The 18,206-nt window shown below is 34.8% G+C and overlaps 1 protein-coding gene and 2 long non-coding RNA genes across 6 annotated transcripts in view; 2 read left to right on the plus strand and 1 right to left on the minus strand.

Moving 5' to 3' along the window:
• Positions 1 to 5,294, plus strand: part of LOC18432968 (lactate/malate dehydrogenase family protein) — a 25,206-nt gene extending 19,912 nt beyond the window's left edge. Inside the window, exons 11-15 of one of the 4 annotated variants that reach the window (XR_016059627.1) lie at positions 4,266 to 4,334; positions 4,435 to 4,503; positions 4,610 to 4,663; positions 4,838 to 4,989; positions 5,072 to 5,294. Coding sequence is in view for 1 of the 4 variants with exons in the window: in XM_006843065.4 (XP_006843128.1) it covers positions 4,266 to 4,334; positions 4,435 to 4,503; positions 4,610 to 4,663; positions 4,838 to 4,891 (246 nt within the window). In the remaining 3 variants the exon portion in view is untranslated. Of the gene's footprint in view, positions 1 to 4,265; positions 4,335 to 4,434; positions 4,504 to 4,609; positions 4,664 to 4,837 lie in introns of all 4 variants that reach the window. The other 3 variants (XR_966635.3, XR_966633.3, XM_006843065.4) reach the window with 3 other exon arrangements.
• On the minus strand, positions 4,836 to 8,322 carry LOC148781371 (uncharacterized). The gene is made up of 2 exons (XR_016059629.1): positions 8,126 to 8,322; positions 4,836 to 5,856 (listed from the first exon to the last, which is right to left on the minus strand). It is a non-coding gene; the product is annotated as an uncharacterized LOC148781371 (long non-coding RNA).
• On the plus strand, positions 6,355 to 8,338 carry LOC148781372 (uncharacterized). Its single transcript, XR_016059628.1, has 2 exons — positions 6,355 to 6,439; positions 8,166 to 8,338. It is a non-coding gene; the product is annotated as an uncharacterized LOC148781372 (long non-coding RNA).
• The last annotated feature ends 9,868 nt before the right edge of the window (positions 8,339 to 18,206 follow it).

The following is an 18,206-nucleotide window of genomic DNA, read 5'->3' on the forward strand; positions in this document are numbered from 1 at the left end:
GATAAAATGAGCACAATTAAATTAATATAATAGGAAAAGGATCCATATGGTTTTAGGAATCCAATCTGTAATAACGGGGTACTCCACCTTCAACTGTGGACTACAGACCACACTAGCTTTATCGAACCGATCCAGTATTTTTCATAACCCACAGTCCAAGCAGGGCCTCATTAGCAAGTCACCAAAGTCAGGTCAATGAATCAATAGGTAGCAATCCCAGTCTGTGGATTACAGGTCCTCCCCTAGAGACGAGTCAAGGTCAACACGACCTGATGCGACCACAGTTCTATGGCGCATAGGGGTATCTCTCGAACATACATACGCTTCACCCAAAGGTGGATATTTGGCTTTCCCGAACGATCTATCAATACGCATGCCGTATGATGGAACATGGATGAGGTTTTGGCCCCCGTCTCAGCAGGCGTACCATCACACAGAGGGGTCACACAGTCCCTCGGCTCACTCATCTAGGCATAAGCTCCGACGTCATCAAGACCTAACCCAAAACCCTCCTTGGTTAATTATTTATGCCCAGGTATCTTGGGTTTTTCAACCGTCTGGCCTAGATTGATAAGCACAGTCCGGTATAAGCAAACATTATTTGTTTAGTATGGTCCTCGAGGGACCACACTCCCATTGAGTTTATGTTTCACTTTAAAAGTATTTCAATACACACTCATAAAGCCTTTAAAGCTCACATAAACCCAATATGGAGAGCGTTGATCACGTTAGGGGTAGAAAGTTTTCTATACAAGAGGATCTACGAGAGAAAATAGGAAAGTTTGGAAAGGGATAGTTTGTAGAGATTTTTTTATGAATGAAGAAACAGAAATAGTATTTTTTCTTCCCATGGCTTGATTTACAGCCACATTATTCCTCCATTATTGTTGAAATTTTTACTTGTTAAGATCAAAAGAGGACCGTATTTAATTTCCTGGACTCCTTTTGCATCATGACTATTATGTTTTGTTTCATGAAATTGAATAAAATCAGGATAAAGCATGCCCAAGGAGTTTTGTACATTTACCGTACTTCATTACTAATATAAGCACAAACTTAAAAAAATGGTGGTAACTTTTGTTAGTGAATGAGGAGGAAGGAAGAGGAAGGAATACCTTGAACATATACAGAGATACATGTTACATTGTGAACAAACTGGTAAGGCATCCCTTGGGCATAGAAGGAATACAGGAATTAATAAAGTTGGTAAATAACTGAAAGTCATATTGTTGTTGTTAAGATACCTTCTCGAACTTGGGAATCTGTATCTATGATAGAGTTCCTGATAGGTAATAAAAATTATGTCATTGATCATTGACTCTGTAAGTAGGTCCTTTCTCTATTGCTCTTTCGCATTACATTGAAGGCTATTGGTATTTAGTACTGGATTTTTTTATTTTATTTTATTTTCCAAAGGTTAGTGGATATGATTTTCTCGCAAATAAGAGCAAACCTATATCATTATGATTTATTTCATAGTGACCTTTTGCTGTTGTGTCGAAGTAAAGAAAAATATGACTGGAAATCCGAGTTTCCAAATAAAAGTGGGATAGCTCAGGAAGCTCATGGAGGAGAGGTGTCAAAGATTTCTTAATTGATACCATTAGAATGTCAAAGGAAATATCCATATAGAGACTGCTTCAGATCCGTAGTAGGCACCATTGGAAGATCATGTAACAGATATTGGCCCAGTGATGGCATTGAATTCTGACCGGATATTGCTGGGGAATAACAAGAACCTTACCAGGAACACTAGGTGGATGTATCCCTGACTTTCAATCACCACAAGCGGAGCCATAGACAGCCATAATGACATGTTCAAGGATGAACAGTGTCATAGGAAGCTTCTGGTGTGGAACCAAAGAGGTGATCTGTGGCTTGCTAAATTTCATATATGGCCTAATGTGAAATTAGAGGGCTCATAAACGAGGAAATGTAGGGAGAAGAGAAGGGGGAAATAGAGATCCATCACCTAACCCTGCAAATACATACAACACCTTTTGTTTCTGGTATGGTCCCAAAGAGGCGATTTGTGCCTGGCTAAGTTTCACACATGTCCTCATGTTCAAGTAAGAGAGCTCATGAACGAGGAAATGTAGGAAGAAGAGAAAGGGGAAATAGAGATCCAACACCTAGCCATGCAAATGCATAAAAGACCTTGTTTGCATCTACTATGGGTTCTACCACAATATGATCTCTAGAATTAGTGATTCGCTAAAGTAGACTGCAGTGCATAAGGTTCCTCTTCTGTAGTGTTGAAGATATAGATGAAGATACATTATTTTGTATTCATATGAAGCATAAGATGAATGGAGAACATCTTGTACCTTGGTATCTTCAATATCCATAAATTGAGGACTTGGTATTTGGCTCACCCACATAGTGGGCCCAGTTGGCTTTTAGACAAGGGCAACGAGTCAACCAAGTCCTGAAGGGTGTGCAGAAGAATTGTATTCAGTGTTCACTATGTAAGTTGCAAATGAAAATTGTGAAAATGTAGAAAAATAGGAAAAGGCATATGAAGATAGGGCAAACTAAGAAAAGGGGAGACTTTCTATGTGGCGCCAACCATAGATAATTCATTACAAGGGGATGTGAGATCCCTCACTTCATATGTTGGATGAATAAGACAATTGGCAAGGCATGACGCATTACTCCTTACCGAATGTGCTATGATGGCTCAGTCTGACTGATTCAAACCAGACCTAGGGGTCTTTAGCAAGATAAAAGAGAGAATATGGGAGGGAAACACAATGGGGTGGGTCTTCTGGGGGAATTGGGTTGCAGAGGAAAGAGAAAAGGGGTTGTAATCGAGTTCGTTTTTGGGATTTTGGATGGGAGAAAAGGGGAGGGTGTTTCAAATTTTGATGGGATGGCTTACCTGCTCTTAGCCGTTAGCTACCCTGCCTCCCCACCCCCCCCCCCCCCCCCCCCCCGCCCCTCTTTTTTTTTCTTTTGTGACATTATCACATGAGATATCACAGCCATCCAGCTCCCAGCCACATAAATTGTTTGTGGTTGATGCCACACAGAAAGTTTTGCCATGAGAAAAAGGATAATGAAAAGGTTAGAAATGATGGATATGTATACTAATTCATAGGATAGAAGAATTACGAAATCCTCTACTAGATTGCATCTGCTTAAAGTGAAACCTAGAATTCTATATTTCTGGCCAACCAATCATGTAAATTTGATACAGATATATATTTAGCGGATTAACAATTTGATAGGCTACCATAACATAAGTTTTTGTAATACAATGAGTTCATTGAACGAGTGAATGAAAACTGTCTTAAACTAAACAAGAAATAAGCATCATCATCATCATTATTATCATTATCAAATATTTTTCCCAACTATTTGAGGTCAGCTACAAGAATCTTGGTCCGCCATTTTACTTTATCAAGAGCCATACCCTTAGTGAGGCCATATGTCCTCATGTATTTTTTCACTACTTCAAACCATGTCCTTTTGAGCCTATCATAACAAAAAATAATATAATTTTAGAAATTCACGAATTATTATTTTATGGACAAGATATAACATAATTTTAAGAATTCATGGATAATTATTTTATGACACGGATAGGTCACGCTATTGACTAATTGAAGTTAAAGGCATGTCACAGATAGTGCATTTTGAACTCTTCATTGCATCTCAATCTTGACAAGTTAATTTATAAACTGCAACTGCTGATGTTTGTATCATCTGGAGAAACAATTGTGTTATGTGATGTCCAGCAGTAGGTTCAAATTATTTACCATCTACTAGACGCAATCTGTATGCAGCAATCTTCATCATTTTCTTCTCTTGTTACTCTGTTGTTCATGATCTGCCACTTCATCTTACCTCTTCAAATATATCCTCGCCTATGCCCAACTACTCAAAGTCATTGCCCTAGCGTTTCCAACAAATAGTAAAATTGGAAATGTACTGTCTGGACAAGATATGAGTGACATGCACGTTGATATATCTGTCACAATAAAGCTGAAACTTTGAATTAAACATAATACTGTGTGGAAATTATAAAATCAAACAAAAATGTCTAATTGTTTTTTTGATCGTAGGATTTTCTTTTTTCCACCTTGGATAACCTTGCCCTCAATTTTGATGATCAATTCTAAATAATAACAAACTTTAAGAGTGTGAGAATCTCTTAAAAGAGAAATACAAAATAGAGAGAGAAACACTGTAAAAACTTTGTATAACTGTTCTAGTAAACATCATACTAAGAAGTTCAAATTGATTCTATGTTGGAAACCTAGGTTTACACAAATGGAAACCCATATGGCATTGCAGAAGATATTGTATTCAGCATGCCTTGCAGATCAGAGGTAAATTTTATTGAAATTGTTCTTTCATGGATATGTTCAATCTCAGAATTTCTTACCAAAAAAGGACCCTAATATCCTAACCTTGATGCGTGTCATTTAGGGAAATGGTGAGTATGAGCTAGTCCCGGACATAATTATTGATGACTTCCTCCGTGAACGTATAAAAAAGGTCTCCTCCTCTCTTTCAATATGCAACATGCATTAAAACAACTTTCAGATTTTTCATGTGGTGAGCTTAGTTCTGATAATTTTGAATCTTTCCATTTTTGTAATAGAGTGAAGCTGAACTCGTGGCTGAGAAAAGATGTGTGGCACATCTAACTGGAGAGGTAAATGAAAATGGCTACCTTTACATAATCTCTTCTCTTAAAAGAAGAATAAGAAGAGCTACACTGCAACTCTATAGTAGTAAAATTGTTGAAGCATATCAGTTCAGGATTATTTTTTCTTTATTTTTGGTTTTTAATGTGTAGCACTAATTGCGAGAACCTCATGTTTCACAGGGTAATGCATTTTGTGATCTGCCAGAAGACACAATGCTTCCAGGAGAGCAGTAATGGTTATCCAGCGATTATTTCTCCTCCTTTCATTTTTCTAACTAGTTTTGGCGAGGGCGACATGGTGGAGAGCTCTCCAAGGAATCAGCATATTAGTAGTAAGCTAATCTCTTTACATTATGATAAACTGGATGATATGCTGCTTATTCATTTACAATCTCTTTAGTGTTCTTATAATAGGAATCAGTAATGATTTGTTTCCTGCAAGGAAGTTACATCAGCGTTGCAAGTCCTGCATGTCGGCCTTATTGGGTTATCAGTGGTCTTAAATTAGATGAGAAACAGGTTTATGAGGATGTTATTAGCATATGTTTGATAAGGGGATGACAGGCTTTCCAGTATCATGTATCTCTAAATGGATCTTCAGTCTTGGAATTATATGATTGACTATTGTTTATCGCTATATACATGGTTGGCTCTTATTTAGGATAGGATTTGGGCTTGTGCTTAATTAAGGTGTTGACATTGCAACTGTATCCCAAGTTGGAATCCTAGCCCCGAGCCACTTGAATAGGAAAAGAAAATCAGAAAGCAAAAAAAAGAAGGAAAAGTATAAAAAGAGATCTATTGTCCATGAGATTCCAAATTGGGTGATTGTGAAGTGTCATTGATTAGACTTAAAGTTCAAAAAAGGAACTTATCAAACTTTGTGTCTTATCCAAATTGACATATAATGGTTTGTTAGCAATTGTGATCTCTTTATAACAAAGATAAATGATCTCCTTGTAAGTGGTCAAAAGCAGGTTCAAGCAATATTAAAACTTCGAACTTCCCATGTCCTGGAGATTAGTAACCAAGAAATAGGGAAAAAATAAGGATAGAAGTTACAAATATTGTTGTAGCTCTGCCTTTGAGCTTGTATGCCCATGAGTCAAGAGGGATCGATTTCTTGGGCTAGCTGCAAAAACATCCGTAAACCCAACTGAGCTCTCACCATTTGTTTGCCTCCTGGCCCAGTTGTTTCTCTGGAAATGAGAATAAGGACTCTTTTATTTGGTAATTTTAAAATGTAGTTATTTATTCCTCACTTGTAAAGAACTATAAAAAAAGCGTTTTGAGTTTTTTTTCAAACTATTTGAAGTCGGCTATACAAATCGCGGTCAGGCATTCTACTCTATCATTGGACGATAATAATAATAGAAATGGTGTAGGCATATAATAATGGGTGCGGTTTGTATAGAACCAACACTTTAAACAAGCAAAGCACACCTTCAAATGGATGTGGTTTGTATAGAACCAACGCTCTAAACAAAGTTCAGCACACCTTCAAATAGTGCTGAAAGATGTGGTTTCAATACTGAAAATCTTTGTAGTAGCCTTAAAATATATTTTATCTCTAATTATAAAATTTAAAGTTTCAAAAAAATTGTAGATTGAGCAGATCTATGAAAACTTGAAAATTGTAAAAATTGACAGTACAAAATGCATTACAAGATGTATTATTTTTGAAACTTGAAATCCATTTTTTTTTCATGTCCATGTATCTTGCAGTCGAGATGATCAATTTGAGGATATTCAAGCATCAAAACAACTTCTTCTAATCAAAAGGTGCGCCCTAATTTGATTGTTTAGATCCTCGCACTTATATAAATTTTTTCTTATATAATAAATCAATATTTAAAAGATAAAATAATTAATGTCAGGAGAGTGAGTGATATGCTCTTATTAATTGAATTTGTATTAGGGGAAGAGATAATTAATGTAATGAGTGTTTATGCACCACAATTAGGACTAGAGGATATAATTAAGAGAAAATTTTAAGAGGACATAGATGGATTAGTTCAAGACATATCAAATGGAGAGAGGACCTTTTAAGGAGGGGACTGAAATGGTCATGTAGAAAATGGTAGTAGAAGATGTGGGGGAATATGGGTTTGGTGAAAGAAATTAGATAGATGAGGCTATTTTAGTTTTTGCTATGGCCTATGACATAGCAAACAAACACTTGATTTAAAAAGTGAGATGAATATGTAATAACATCTAAGAATGGATCATATAGCCGGATAAACTTCTTTTAGGTAAGAATGTAGATCCACCATCATATAAAGACTATAAAGGTTATCCTAGCAAACAAACAATTACTTTAAAAAGTGATGTGAATATTTAATAACGATAAAAGTGGATCATATAACCAAATAAACTTCTTCTTAGTTAATAATGTAGAGCCACCATCATATAATGACTATAAAGGTTATCCTATGAGAGAATTTGACTACACAATATAGACTCGTGGTTATATAAGTCTGTATATAAAGATGGAAGAGAATGGGTAAAATTAATATGGTGTAAGAACAAGATGGTGGAATTTGAAAAATTAGAAAGATAATGGGTAAAATTAATATGGTGTAAGAACTAGATGGTGGAATTTGAAAAATTAGAAAATAGACTTATTTAGGGATAAATTCGCTAAAGAAGGAAAATAGAACTCTGAATATGGGGCCAATATTATGTGAAATGAGATATCTGATTGTATTAAATAAGTGGTAAAATAAGTTTTATGAGAAACTAAAAGGGAAAAGAAATTTCAATAAGAAAACCTAATAGTGCAATAATGAGATTCAGAAAGCCATTAGCAAAAAAAAATCATATTATTAAACTTGTCAATGTAATAAAATGATCAAAACTTAGAAATATATAAATGCTAAAAAAAATGTTAAACAATCAGTAAGGCTAAACTTAAGGTGTATAATAATATATGCAATAAACTGGGAACAAGAAATAGTGAAAAAGATGTCTTCAAATCAGCAAAAATTAGAAAGCTTAAATAATATAAATGCTAAAAAAAATATTAAACAAACAATAAGGCTAAAGCTAAGTTGTATAAGAATCTATACAGTAAACTGGGAACAAGAAATAGTGAAAAAAATGTCCTCAAATTAGCAAAACTGGAAATGAAAAAACTACAAAAAAAAATAAATTAAAAATCCTACCTGTAATAATAATAATAATAATTACACAATTAAATAATACAAATACTAAGAAAAATACTAAACAAACAATAAGGCTAAAGCTAAGTTGTATAATAATCTATACAGTAAACCGAGAACAAAACATAGTGAGAAAGATATTTTCAAATTAGCAAAAATGAGAAAGAAAAAACTACAAAAAAAATAAAAAAAAAAACCTACCCGCAATAATAACAATTACACGATATTGAGAAGGGTAGAACTTAAAAAAATAAAAAATAAAATAAATAACGATAGAATAAAATTTTTTAATCTCTGAGAGACGCACCAGGTAATCTAAATACTTTGACAATGCATCTTTCTTTCAGGTCTCTTACAAAATATTGTTTGATGTTCGCCAAAGTCAGAAAATGATCTTTACCAGACTCGCTCTGTGGGCCTCTAGCCATGGATGAACTCTAAAACAAATAAGAAAAAAATACACTCGACCATAGTCCAGAATTTTCCATTATATGGTGATTTTGTGAAGTTCCCATAGAAAGCACCAGCACTTGTGCTGGAAACCACCATCATCCATGCATACCTGCATGCCTTGCAAGCAAGCTCCAGGGGAAAGTTTATATAAGGCATCAAGCAAAAGTAAGATACCCCTCAAAAACCAATCAAAAAAATTTCTCTTAATACTAAAAAAAGTCTCAAATTGATCATTTCGACATCGGAGGCATGAAAAAAAAGAAAAAAAAGGCTTTCAAATCCTAAAAATGTTGCATCTTGCAACACATTATCAAACCGTCTTTTTTAAAAAAAATTAAATTAAGTACATGTGGATCTGCTTGATCTAAACTATTTTTCGAGCTTTAAATTGTATAATTAGCAAAGAACAGATTTTTAGGCCATATCAAGAATTCCTTGCACCGAAACTACATATATCGATAGAATTTTAGGAGTGCGCCTTTGCTTGCTTGTTTAAGATTGATGCTTATGTACACCGCACCTATAATGGAATCGCATCTATTACACAGATAATCTACTTCATATACACGCACCTTAATGGTTCGTTTGGTTCCCGAGCATACAAATCCAGGTTTTGAATCATAACCTAATCATGCCAAACCTTAGTTATGCTCAACCCCAGTTATCTGGATATGATTGTTTGGTTAACTTCTGAATGGAAATCGCATGTTGCTGTTGTTTCTATTATCATACTTATTGAAGAAAATATTAATTAAGAGGTTAAAACAATCATAATTTATATTTGGCGGTTTGCTTTTAAATTTTTTTCAATTAAATACATCTAAAAAATAAAAATTAAAGTTTTCAAATTTCCCTTGTTTATGATTGTGAAGCCCAACAATTAGGGACATTCTGGTAATTTACCCCATGGTGACCTTACAAGAAAGACAAAAATACCCCTTTTGTGGGTAAAAATTTACCAAAGCATCCCCAATTCTTAAGTGTCTCGTGGGACCGAGCAAAGGTAGTTTGGGAATGATTTTTTTTAGGACGTAGCATGTTGAAATGGAAATTTAAAGCAAACCTTCCAATATAAATTGTGTTCAGTTGACCCCTTTGGTGATATTTTAAGGGGTTTCAACACTTTCCCTGCATATTACTATATTATTGTGACATTAATTATCAATATATACTATTTCATTTTTATAACAATATTATTGATATTTTTTTATTACTATAATATTAATAATATTATTAAGAAATAAATTATTATTTGTAATTTAAAATAATGAGTTTCATTATTCGTTTGAACGATTGGTATATTTATTAATATAGATATTATTTGACTATAGGTATACTCATCATTTTTGTTACGTATTTTATAGAGTAATATATATTGCATATTCGTAAATAAACATAAGACATTCTATTTTGAAAAATTGTTTCATGCGGGCTGGACTGTATTTTTACAGCATGCCGTCCCAAGGTATAAAGCATCCAAATTGAAACTGACGATCTAAATGTTTTCTTCATAAAATCATTATTTTTATTTTTTAAAATTTATTTATTTATTATATTCATGATCTCTATGTTAGAGATTACATGTTCTTAAAATTTGGATCCGAAAATCCACTCAAAAATAGATTTTTAAGAGTCGACTCATTTCTGTATGGACTCAAAAACCGTGTCCTTTCTATTTTACTCTATTGTAGTATAATATAATCAAATGAATAATATATTAATCTCAAACACTAACACAAGTATGTCAATTATAATTTTGTTTTGGAAAACATTTATACGAGGTTGCGACCTTATATCATTGAAGTATGGAGCACATCTAAAATCCTTCTGGAGAGTGTTTGGAGAACTCTCTAATTGATTATCTCGATTTGGATGGATATAAGGATTAAAAGAGTGTTTCATGTAAAAAAAAAGTGCATCGTATAATAAGTTATCTAGACTACCTGATTTTAAGGTTTTCAAGAGTTTATTAATATGCTAGATCTATTACAACTTTTGAAACTTTTAAATTTCACAACTAGTGATAAAAATAGATTTTTAAGCAATCGTAAGGACTTTGGCACTAGAACTACATCTTCAAGCAAATTTTAGAGGCAATTTTATTCGCACCTCATCCTTCTTTTTGCTTTCCTATGAGATAGGATTTCTATTAGGTGAATTTTTGTTCGGGCTCCCAAAAATTTTCAAATTGTTGATTTTCCTTGTCATGCTGTTAGAACTTTCTTGACCGACTAACTGGTTTGACCTGCGTCAAACTTCTAAGGGTTTAGTTCAGCTTGTTTTTTAGGTTTGTCAAGCAAGGTGGTCAGTTTTATCGATTTCTATGAGGCCTAGGCTTTACGAAAACAAAGTAAAGCCTCAGCCCGAAACCTCGTCTGAAAATTACTGTGTGCATTGAAAAGCTCCATGATAGCTCTGAAATCAATTCCAACACTGACTGTGAAATTAAAGCTCAAAAAAGGGTACAGATCTTACAGAGCCGTGAACACTTATTTTAGGTTAAACACATATTTTTAGGGCTTGAAATCTTTTTTTTTGTTTTTTTATAACTATAAAGGTTAAGGCCAAAACGATCAATTAGAAGGTTTCAATGAGTTTTGAGGTAAGGCTTTATTTATTTCAATTAGGCTGAAGCCCTATCTAAATATTTTCCTTCAAAAAATATAGTGGTTTGTAACTTCCCCACTATCAACTTTAACTTTTTGAACTAAATTTGAGATCCTTCATGTTTGGTGGGTTCAATGCTATTATGGTTGGCATGGACAATTAGCTTTAGAAAGAACATTGAAAGTCTCAAAGGATTTATACAGATGTCTAAGAAAGTGCTTCCTCTCCTGATGAGTCAAGGATCGATGCTCAATATTTACTCAGCCTTTTGAAAGAGAGCGTATAATAATAATGTTCAGACATGAGTTGGAACATCCACCTTTTGTTCCTTTTTCCTTTTTTTCTACCTGCTTTTCTATCTTTCCTTCTTGCCCTTTATTTTTTTCATTAGAGATGGCAACTTAGTCAAAGAACAAGAGAATTAGAAATTGACACAAGTAAAAGGATTATACTTAGATAATGAACAAGTTATAGAAGAAAGAAGAAATGAGAAATCTTGGGATTATGAATGACTGGTTATTTTCTTTGTTGATATTGATTTTTATATGATGGTTGGTTGGGCAATTTCTTGTGGAAAATCTAGTCAAAGCAAAATTACTCATAATTGAAAAGAAAAAGTGAAAAAGTAGCTATTAGGTATCATTATAACTAGATGCCCACCTCATAATTGTGACATCTTCTCCATTTATAATAGTTTTCTGTTCATTCTTAGAGGTTATCTCCCTATTTACTTGTTCATGAGGACTCCATTCACCTCGAGAGTCAAGACTAACATTATTTATTGCCTCAAGTAAATCATCCATCTTGCTGGATTTTAACTGATGAAATCGCATCCAAACCATCCATGTGGCCTGATTTCACGATGTATTCTTTGAACGTTTTTCACTGTTCATTTTACTCTTCACAAATCATCAGATTTGCACCATTTTTCGAGCTGCAAAAAGATCGAACCATGGTGGAACTGTATTTCGGTGATTCAAGATGCGTATTTACATACTAGATCTTTGAAAAACCTCTTGAGACTCATGAGTCTGGGGATTCATGTCAGAGTTATCCTTGTGTAAGTTGAGTCAAACTTACAACCAAAAGGTTGCCTCATAAATCCTTCATGATAAGCTTTTTTGGAAGCATTAAGTGGTAGGTATGGAGCTGCGCTCATAATAGGTAACCAAGTACGCTGAAGCTCGATACATTCATTTAAAATAAGCTATATTTCAATTATTTAAGATGTGGATTTACATCCTAGATCTGTGAGAAACATTGGGAGACTCATGAGTTCACAATTTTCCTTTGTAATTTGAGTTCAAACTTACAACCAAAAGGTTATCTTAGAAGTCCTTCGTGATAAGTTCTTTCGGGAGCATCAAGTGGTAGGACTGGAACTTGGGACCCAGTACTTCAATTATAATTGCTAACCAATCAAGCCCAAGCTCGATCCCTTCATTAAAGTAAGCTACCCATTTAGATTAGGTAGCAGTAGGGATGGAACTTGAGACAATGTTGCGATCATCGATAACTAAGGCCCTATACCTTTCTTTAAAATAAGCGGAGTGCTTTGATTACATATGCTTACACTAAGGAAAATTTTGTTTCTTTCTCCTCTTCCACTAGATTCTTATTTTCTTTGGTCCTTCTAACTATGATCCAATACACATGTTGGTCTGAAAGCTGCTCTTTCAAACAGCCAAACATCATGAATGACTCCCCTAACCCAAATTTAGAAGTATATCAACTGGGTTTTTTTTGCTTCGATAAGCTCAAAGTCCAGCTCATTTACCCCGAAACAAAAGAGTACAATTATTTGTGTGTCTGACCTTATTATTGCTTGGTCATTACTACACATTTGTGACCATGTAAGTGCATATGCTTGTATCTTTGTGCAATAGAAAAAGGGATGGATGCATTCATTTATGCGTTTGTGATGTGGTTTGGGCTTGGCTGGTTAGGTCTGGTTTGGATGGCTTAGTAAACATATCCATGACCTAACGTTAATTGCCTTCAAAGGCACTTGGGAAAATAGGCACTTCTTTTATTGGGTAGCTCAACAAGGAAAGGGTCCCCTGTCGGTAGCAGGAATGGAATCCAGAACGTCATGTTGTAGCACCTACCACCATAACCACCTATACCTTGACTATTCCTAAAATAGGCACTTCTTCTGGATAAATAAAGCTATGTTCCCTATCTTTCACCTTGAACAGTTGTGTTCCAAGCTTACATTCTCCTGACTCTAGAAAAATGAATGAACAAACGTGCTTTGAAGCTTTGAGATAACCTTACATCCAGGGTTCGAATCCAGTTAGAGGAATTGCTCGAGAAAAGAATAATGGAGAAGAGATGCATTTTTTTCATTGACACATTAGCTTAGGGGAGAGTATACTATGATCCACATGATCATAGATACAATATGATCATAAATTTCATAATTGTCCAATCAAGTAATGGATGGTGATGGAGAGAGAGTGAGACATGGCGCTAAGGTCCTCTATTCCTTTTTTTTTTTTTCTCTCTTGTTTTTGGTAATTACAGTGTATCTTGGAATGCTCCCGTAGGACCAATCATCTCTCCATTACCATCATCAATTCATTGAAAGGTGATAACACTAATGACCATAGTTTTACCATGATCTTTTGATCAACAATTCACCCAAGGCTCCTTTACTATAAATGAGATCGTGAAAAGTGGGGAAAGTACATATTTTTGGGCTGATAGGGTGCAGTGCACCCATGTGGTGTTAGTTTCCATGCTTTTCTAATAATTTATGCACAATGATATGCGGAAAATTGTCCAAACCTGAATAAAAGCTCATATCCTTGTGCCCTACCTTTCCCACTTATTGCTTTGGTAAGAGAGAAACTAGGGTTGTGATAAATCATAATTGCACTAGGACAGTTGTGGAGACAATCCTATAAAAGTGGACTAAAGATTCCACATGCCACTAGTTAACACTAACCATATTCAAATCATATAAATCCAAAGATGCATTGCATGGGCCCTTTGAAAATTGAAGCTTCCTTCATATTTCTTGCCAACATCATAATCATCATTTGTGATCTTATCTTTAAGATATGTACCATCCCTAGCCTCACAATCGACCCATCTCTAAGGACAAGCACCTCCATGAAGAGTCCACACAATTATTCATCTTCACATAGCGAAACCCCAATTATCACTTACCCCAAAAAAAAAAAACCAATTATCGAGATAATATGCAATAATTGGCATCATGTTTGCTCTTTTTCTTTTCTTTTTTTCTTTTTTTTTGTTAAGGATTGGGTATGTTGGTATACATGCCCCAATCCCTAATTTTGCAAGGTGATTAGTAAGGGTGGCAATGGGCCGGGTGGCCCAGCTCAGCCCGGTTAGTCCGGCCGTAAAAAAAACTAGGGCCTAGGCCGCGAAATTTGGCCTAAGGGCTGGCCAACCATGGCTTGAGGGTAGGGCCAAGCCTGGGCCAAGCCCAGCCTGGTTCGGACCTATTTGGTCCTCTTTTTCTGTTGTTCTAAGAGTCAAGTCTGGGCCAGAGCCTTTTTGGCCCGATCAGGACCAAGCCGAGCATGGGCTGGCCCTATGGGGACTACGGCCGGGGTAGCCAAGGCCTGCCCAGTTGCCACCCTGAGTGGTGAGTCCTAACAGAGCTGTGGACAAAGGGAACTGTACCCTACACAATTGGGAGAAGGAATGGTTGGTTTTTTCTTCTTTTTCTTTTTTTTTTTCTTTTTAATTAAGTTATCCATAGAAGTTAGGAAAGGATCAGGATGAAGAGGCCCCTACCGTGAGGCCACAGACATCGGTCCCATTGGTGCCTGGCTTCTTGGCACCTGGGGGATGGAGTCTAGCAAAAAGAAGTCCATGATTTAGGTGTAGGGAACAAGGGGACATGGTGCATATGATAGAGAAGGAATGACAAGCAACCGAACTCATTGTTTTCTAGTTATATGTCAAAATGGGGACTGTATATGATGCCCTAATTCCCATGCAAGAATGAGGCACACAAAGCCAAGAGAATTTGTGCGAAACCAAGGGAAATTACACGTGTAAAGGACTTAGGGATTGGGTCCTCCCCTTTGAGAAGGCTAGGGTTTCCCACTAGGAGACAAGGGAGAGCACCAAAAAGGAGTCCTCAACAATGTCTCCTCACACTGACTATACCTTTGCTTTTATTTTTTAGCTCCTTCCTTTTGTTTTTGGTTGGGTGTTGGGGATTCGAACCCATGACTTACTGGGTGTCCCTTTACTTCTTCACTTTTCTTTTCCCTTATTTTTTTAAAAATAAAAATAAAAAATCATTTTATTATTAAATAGAGCATTAATTGATCAAAGAAGCTTAGATCATTGACCTAAGAATTAGCACAAGAAAACTGTTTGACGTGCGGAAGCAATAAACCCGATAGGTCAATATGTGGCAAATAAAGTATGAGAAATAAAATATGAAACACATACTACAAGAACACGACTATTTACGTGGTTCACCCCAAAAGGGGTGCATCCACGGGCACGACAAACAGAAATCCATTATACAAATGAAAATTACATCAAATATTTTGTCACAAACTCGACTAAAACCCCAAGTCGAGCAAACCATTTTAAATAACTCTCCGTTCATTCTCTTTACTTCTGGCAATATCGACAACACCAGATAGAGAAGAGATTACTCTAGCAATATCGACAATACCAGATAGAGACGCGAGAGTAACCAGAAACTAATTTTCTCTCTTACTAAAAGAGAAACAACCCAAAATCTCTATGAAAACCACTTCTTTATAAAAACATAACCCAAAATCTCTATGGAAACCACTTGACTGAGGCTCTCAATATTTAGGAGTTAACATATGGCACTATCACAATGTTTCTGTCCAAATGAAGCTCTCTTCTCTAGGAGGAAATTACATCTTATGCATATGAGGCTCTACCTCCCTCTCTCTCTAGAGGAACCACCATTCTCATATGGTGACCCAAATTGGGTATACAAATTCTCTGCACTTTCATCTCATTTATATAATTAGGAATCTACACAAAATATAAAACTTCCTATTGATATAATATATATCTCAAAAGACCAATAGATAAATCAAATAGTCTTAATCTTTTTGGATTTCTATTTCTTGTAGGAAACTTATCAATATTAATCTCAATGAACATCTCAATCACACGTAATATGGGAATATCTCAATTCTACATAATTTGAGAATATTTCAATGTTGGTGATTTTGGATAGTACAACAAAATGTAAAAATGGAAGCTTTGGCCCATTTAACAATGGGGATCATTCTTCAATCCAATTTGAGGAGGGCCTGGACAGACCTGGCAGAATGAACATGGAAATAAGAAATAAATCGATTGAACGTTCATTCGGCGTTTTGAATGACTACTAGAACTATGTAGAGATGGAATGCTATCGCCTTGCGCTTCGCTAGCCCAATTCAGCTCATTTCCCTCCCTTGTATATTAGGGTGATGTTTATTTAAGGTTTCCACGTTATGATATACAAGTAAGGTGTATTTTTAGATTTTGCTGGAAGGTTTTATTCTAGCGTTGGTGATAGCTTGAAAATCTATATTAAACCGTAATTGTGAAATTTTAAATTCTAAAAACAGTATAGATTAAGCAAATATATAAACACTCATAAATCTTGAAAATAGAGAGTTAAGATATACATTATTTTTAAAGCTCAAATTTTTTTTTCTTCATTATATCAATTGGAAAGGTTTTTCAACTTCGAAACACTCCATTCTTTCTAATGGATTTTTGAGAGGCAATTTATTTCCATCATATAATTGCAATTTCATGTGAACTTTTTTCGTTAAGATTTCATCTTTGAAGGAAATAAAATCAACATTTTTTTTGGGTAATTGAAATTAAATCGATATTTCGTAATAAGTGACCGCTAATGACGTGGCATAGCTGGAACCACGTGTTATTGAGATGCCAATGTAGATGGTGACGCCATATATATATCACGATTTTGAGGCCGTGCATGTGCCTCGAGGACGTTGGGGTGGGCCATTCATTCACTTGCCTTGGAGTGAAATCCTTCCATTGGGACCCTTTCTCTAATGTCACCTGTACTTACCCCAAACTCTCTTTCTCTCTCTAACCTTGTTTCCTCTCTCTCTCGTCTCTCTATTGACTGGCCTTAAAGTATACCATTTGTAGGCATTTGGAGCAAATATTGGGACATATTTCAGCTGTTTATAGTTGAAATTATCATAATCATTATAAGTTAATGTTTTTTTTTTTTTTTTAAAGGTGGGCTAATCTTGATTCGTCATTCTACTCTCTCAGTTAACTAAAGTATAAATTTATATTTTTCTCCATGACTAACCGTAGAGATGAAATTTTGTATATTTGTGAGCTTCTGTCCATAGAACCATACTTGATTATATATATTTTTAGAGTTTCATTATGACTTTGAATTTGGATGGAACACCATTCATAAATATAAGCTCTCTATGAATGGTGTGCTATTATTTATTAAAGACAATTTTTTTATATACATGGAGACATGTTTAAAGGAGCACACAATTATATATATTAGATATACACACACCATTGTTGTTGACTCCTAAATACTTCTTGTACTATGCATGTTCTCCATTTCAAGGAGTTACTATTTTGTACCTGGCATGCATAGATGTCTCCATGCATATAAGGGTGAATAAGAGGAGAGGAAACTAAAATTGGCCTTTGCATGGTGTGTTGGCAACGTCGGCCATAATTACCTTCTTTTGATATGACAGTAAATATATAAACAATTCTAAAAAGGGTGCGGTTTGTATAGAGCGGAGGCTTTAAACGATCAAATTAGATCACATGTTTAAATAGTATTGAAAAATATGGTTTTAATATTGGAAAATTTTGTGAAAGCCTTAAATTATATTTTCATCTTTATTTATAAAATTTAAAGCTTAAAAAATAGTGTAGATCGAGCATATCTATGAAAACTTGAAAATATTTAAAATTGACGGTCCAAAAATGTGTTAAAATATATACTATTTATGAAACTTGAAATCCATTTTTTTTATGTCCATGCATCTTGATATGGAGATGATCAATTTGATAATATTTTGGCATCAAAACAACCTCTTCTAGTAGAAGTTTTGAGGCAGGTTCTAATTTGATTGTTTAGAGCCTAAGCTCTATATAAACTTTCCCCTTCTAAAAAGTACCGAAAATATACTTAAAGTAAAATTAAACAAAACACATCTAAATGAAGTTCAAACAATATAAAAAATAGATTTTGAAAATAATAATTTATAACTACAGGTATTTTAAAAATAGAGAAAAGTATACAATGAGACCATTTATATTTGGTACAAGGTAATCATAAT

This window comes from Amborella trichopoda, chromosome 7 (genome assembly GCF_054954075.1).
Source record: "Amborella trichopoda isolate Santa Cruz 75 chromosome 7, AtrichopodaSantaCruz75HAP2 v2.0, whole genome shotgun sequence".
NCBI classification, from domain to species: domain Eukaryota; kingdom Viridiplantae; phylum Streptophyta; class Magnoliopsida; order Amborellales; family Amborellaceae; genus Amborella; species Amborella trichopoda.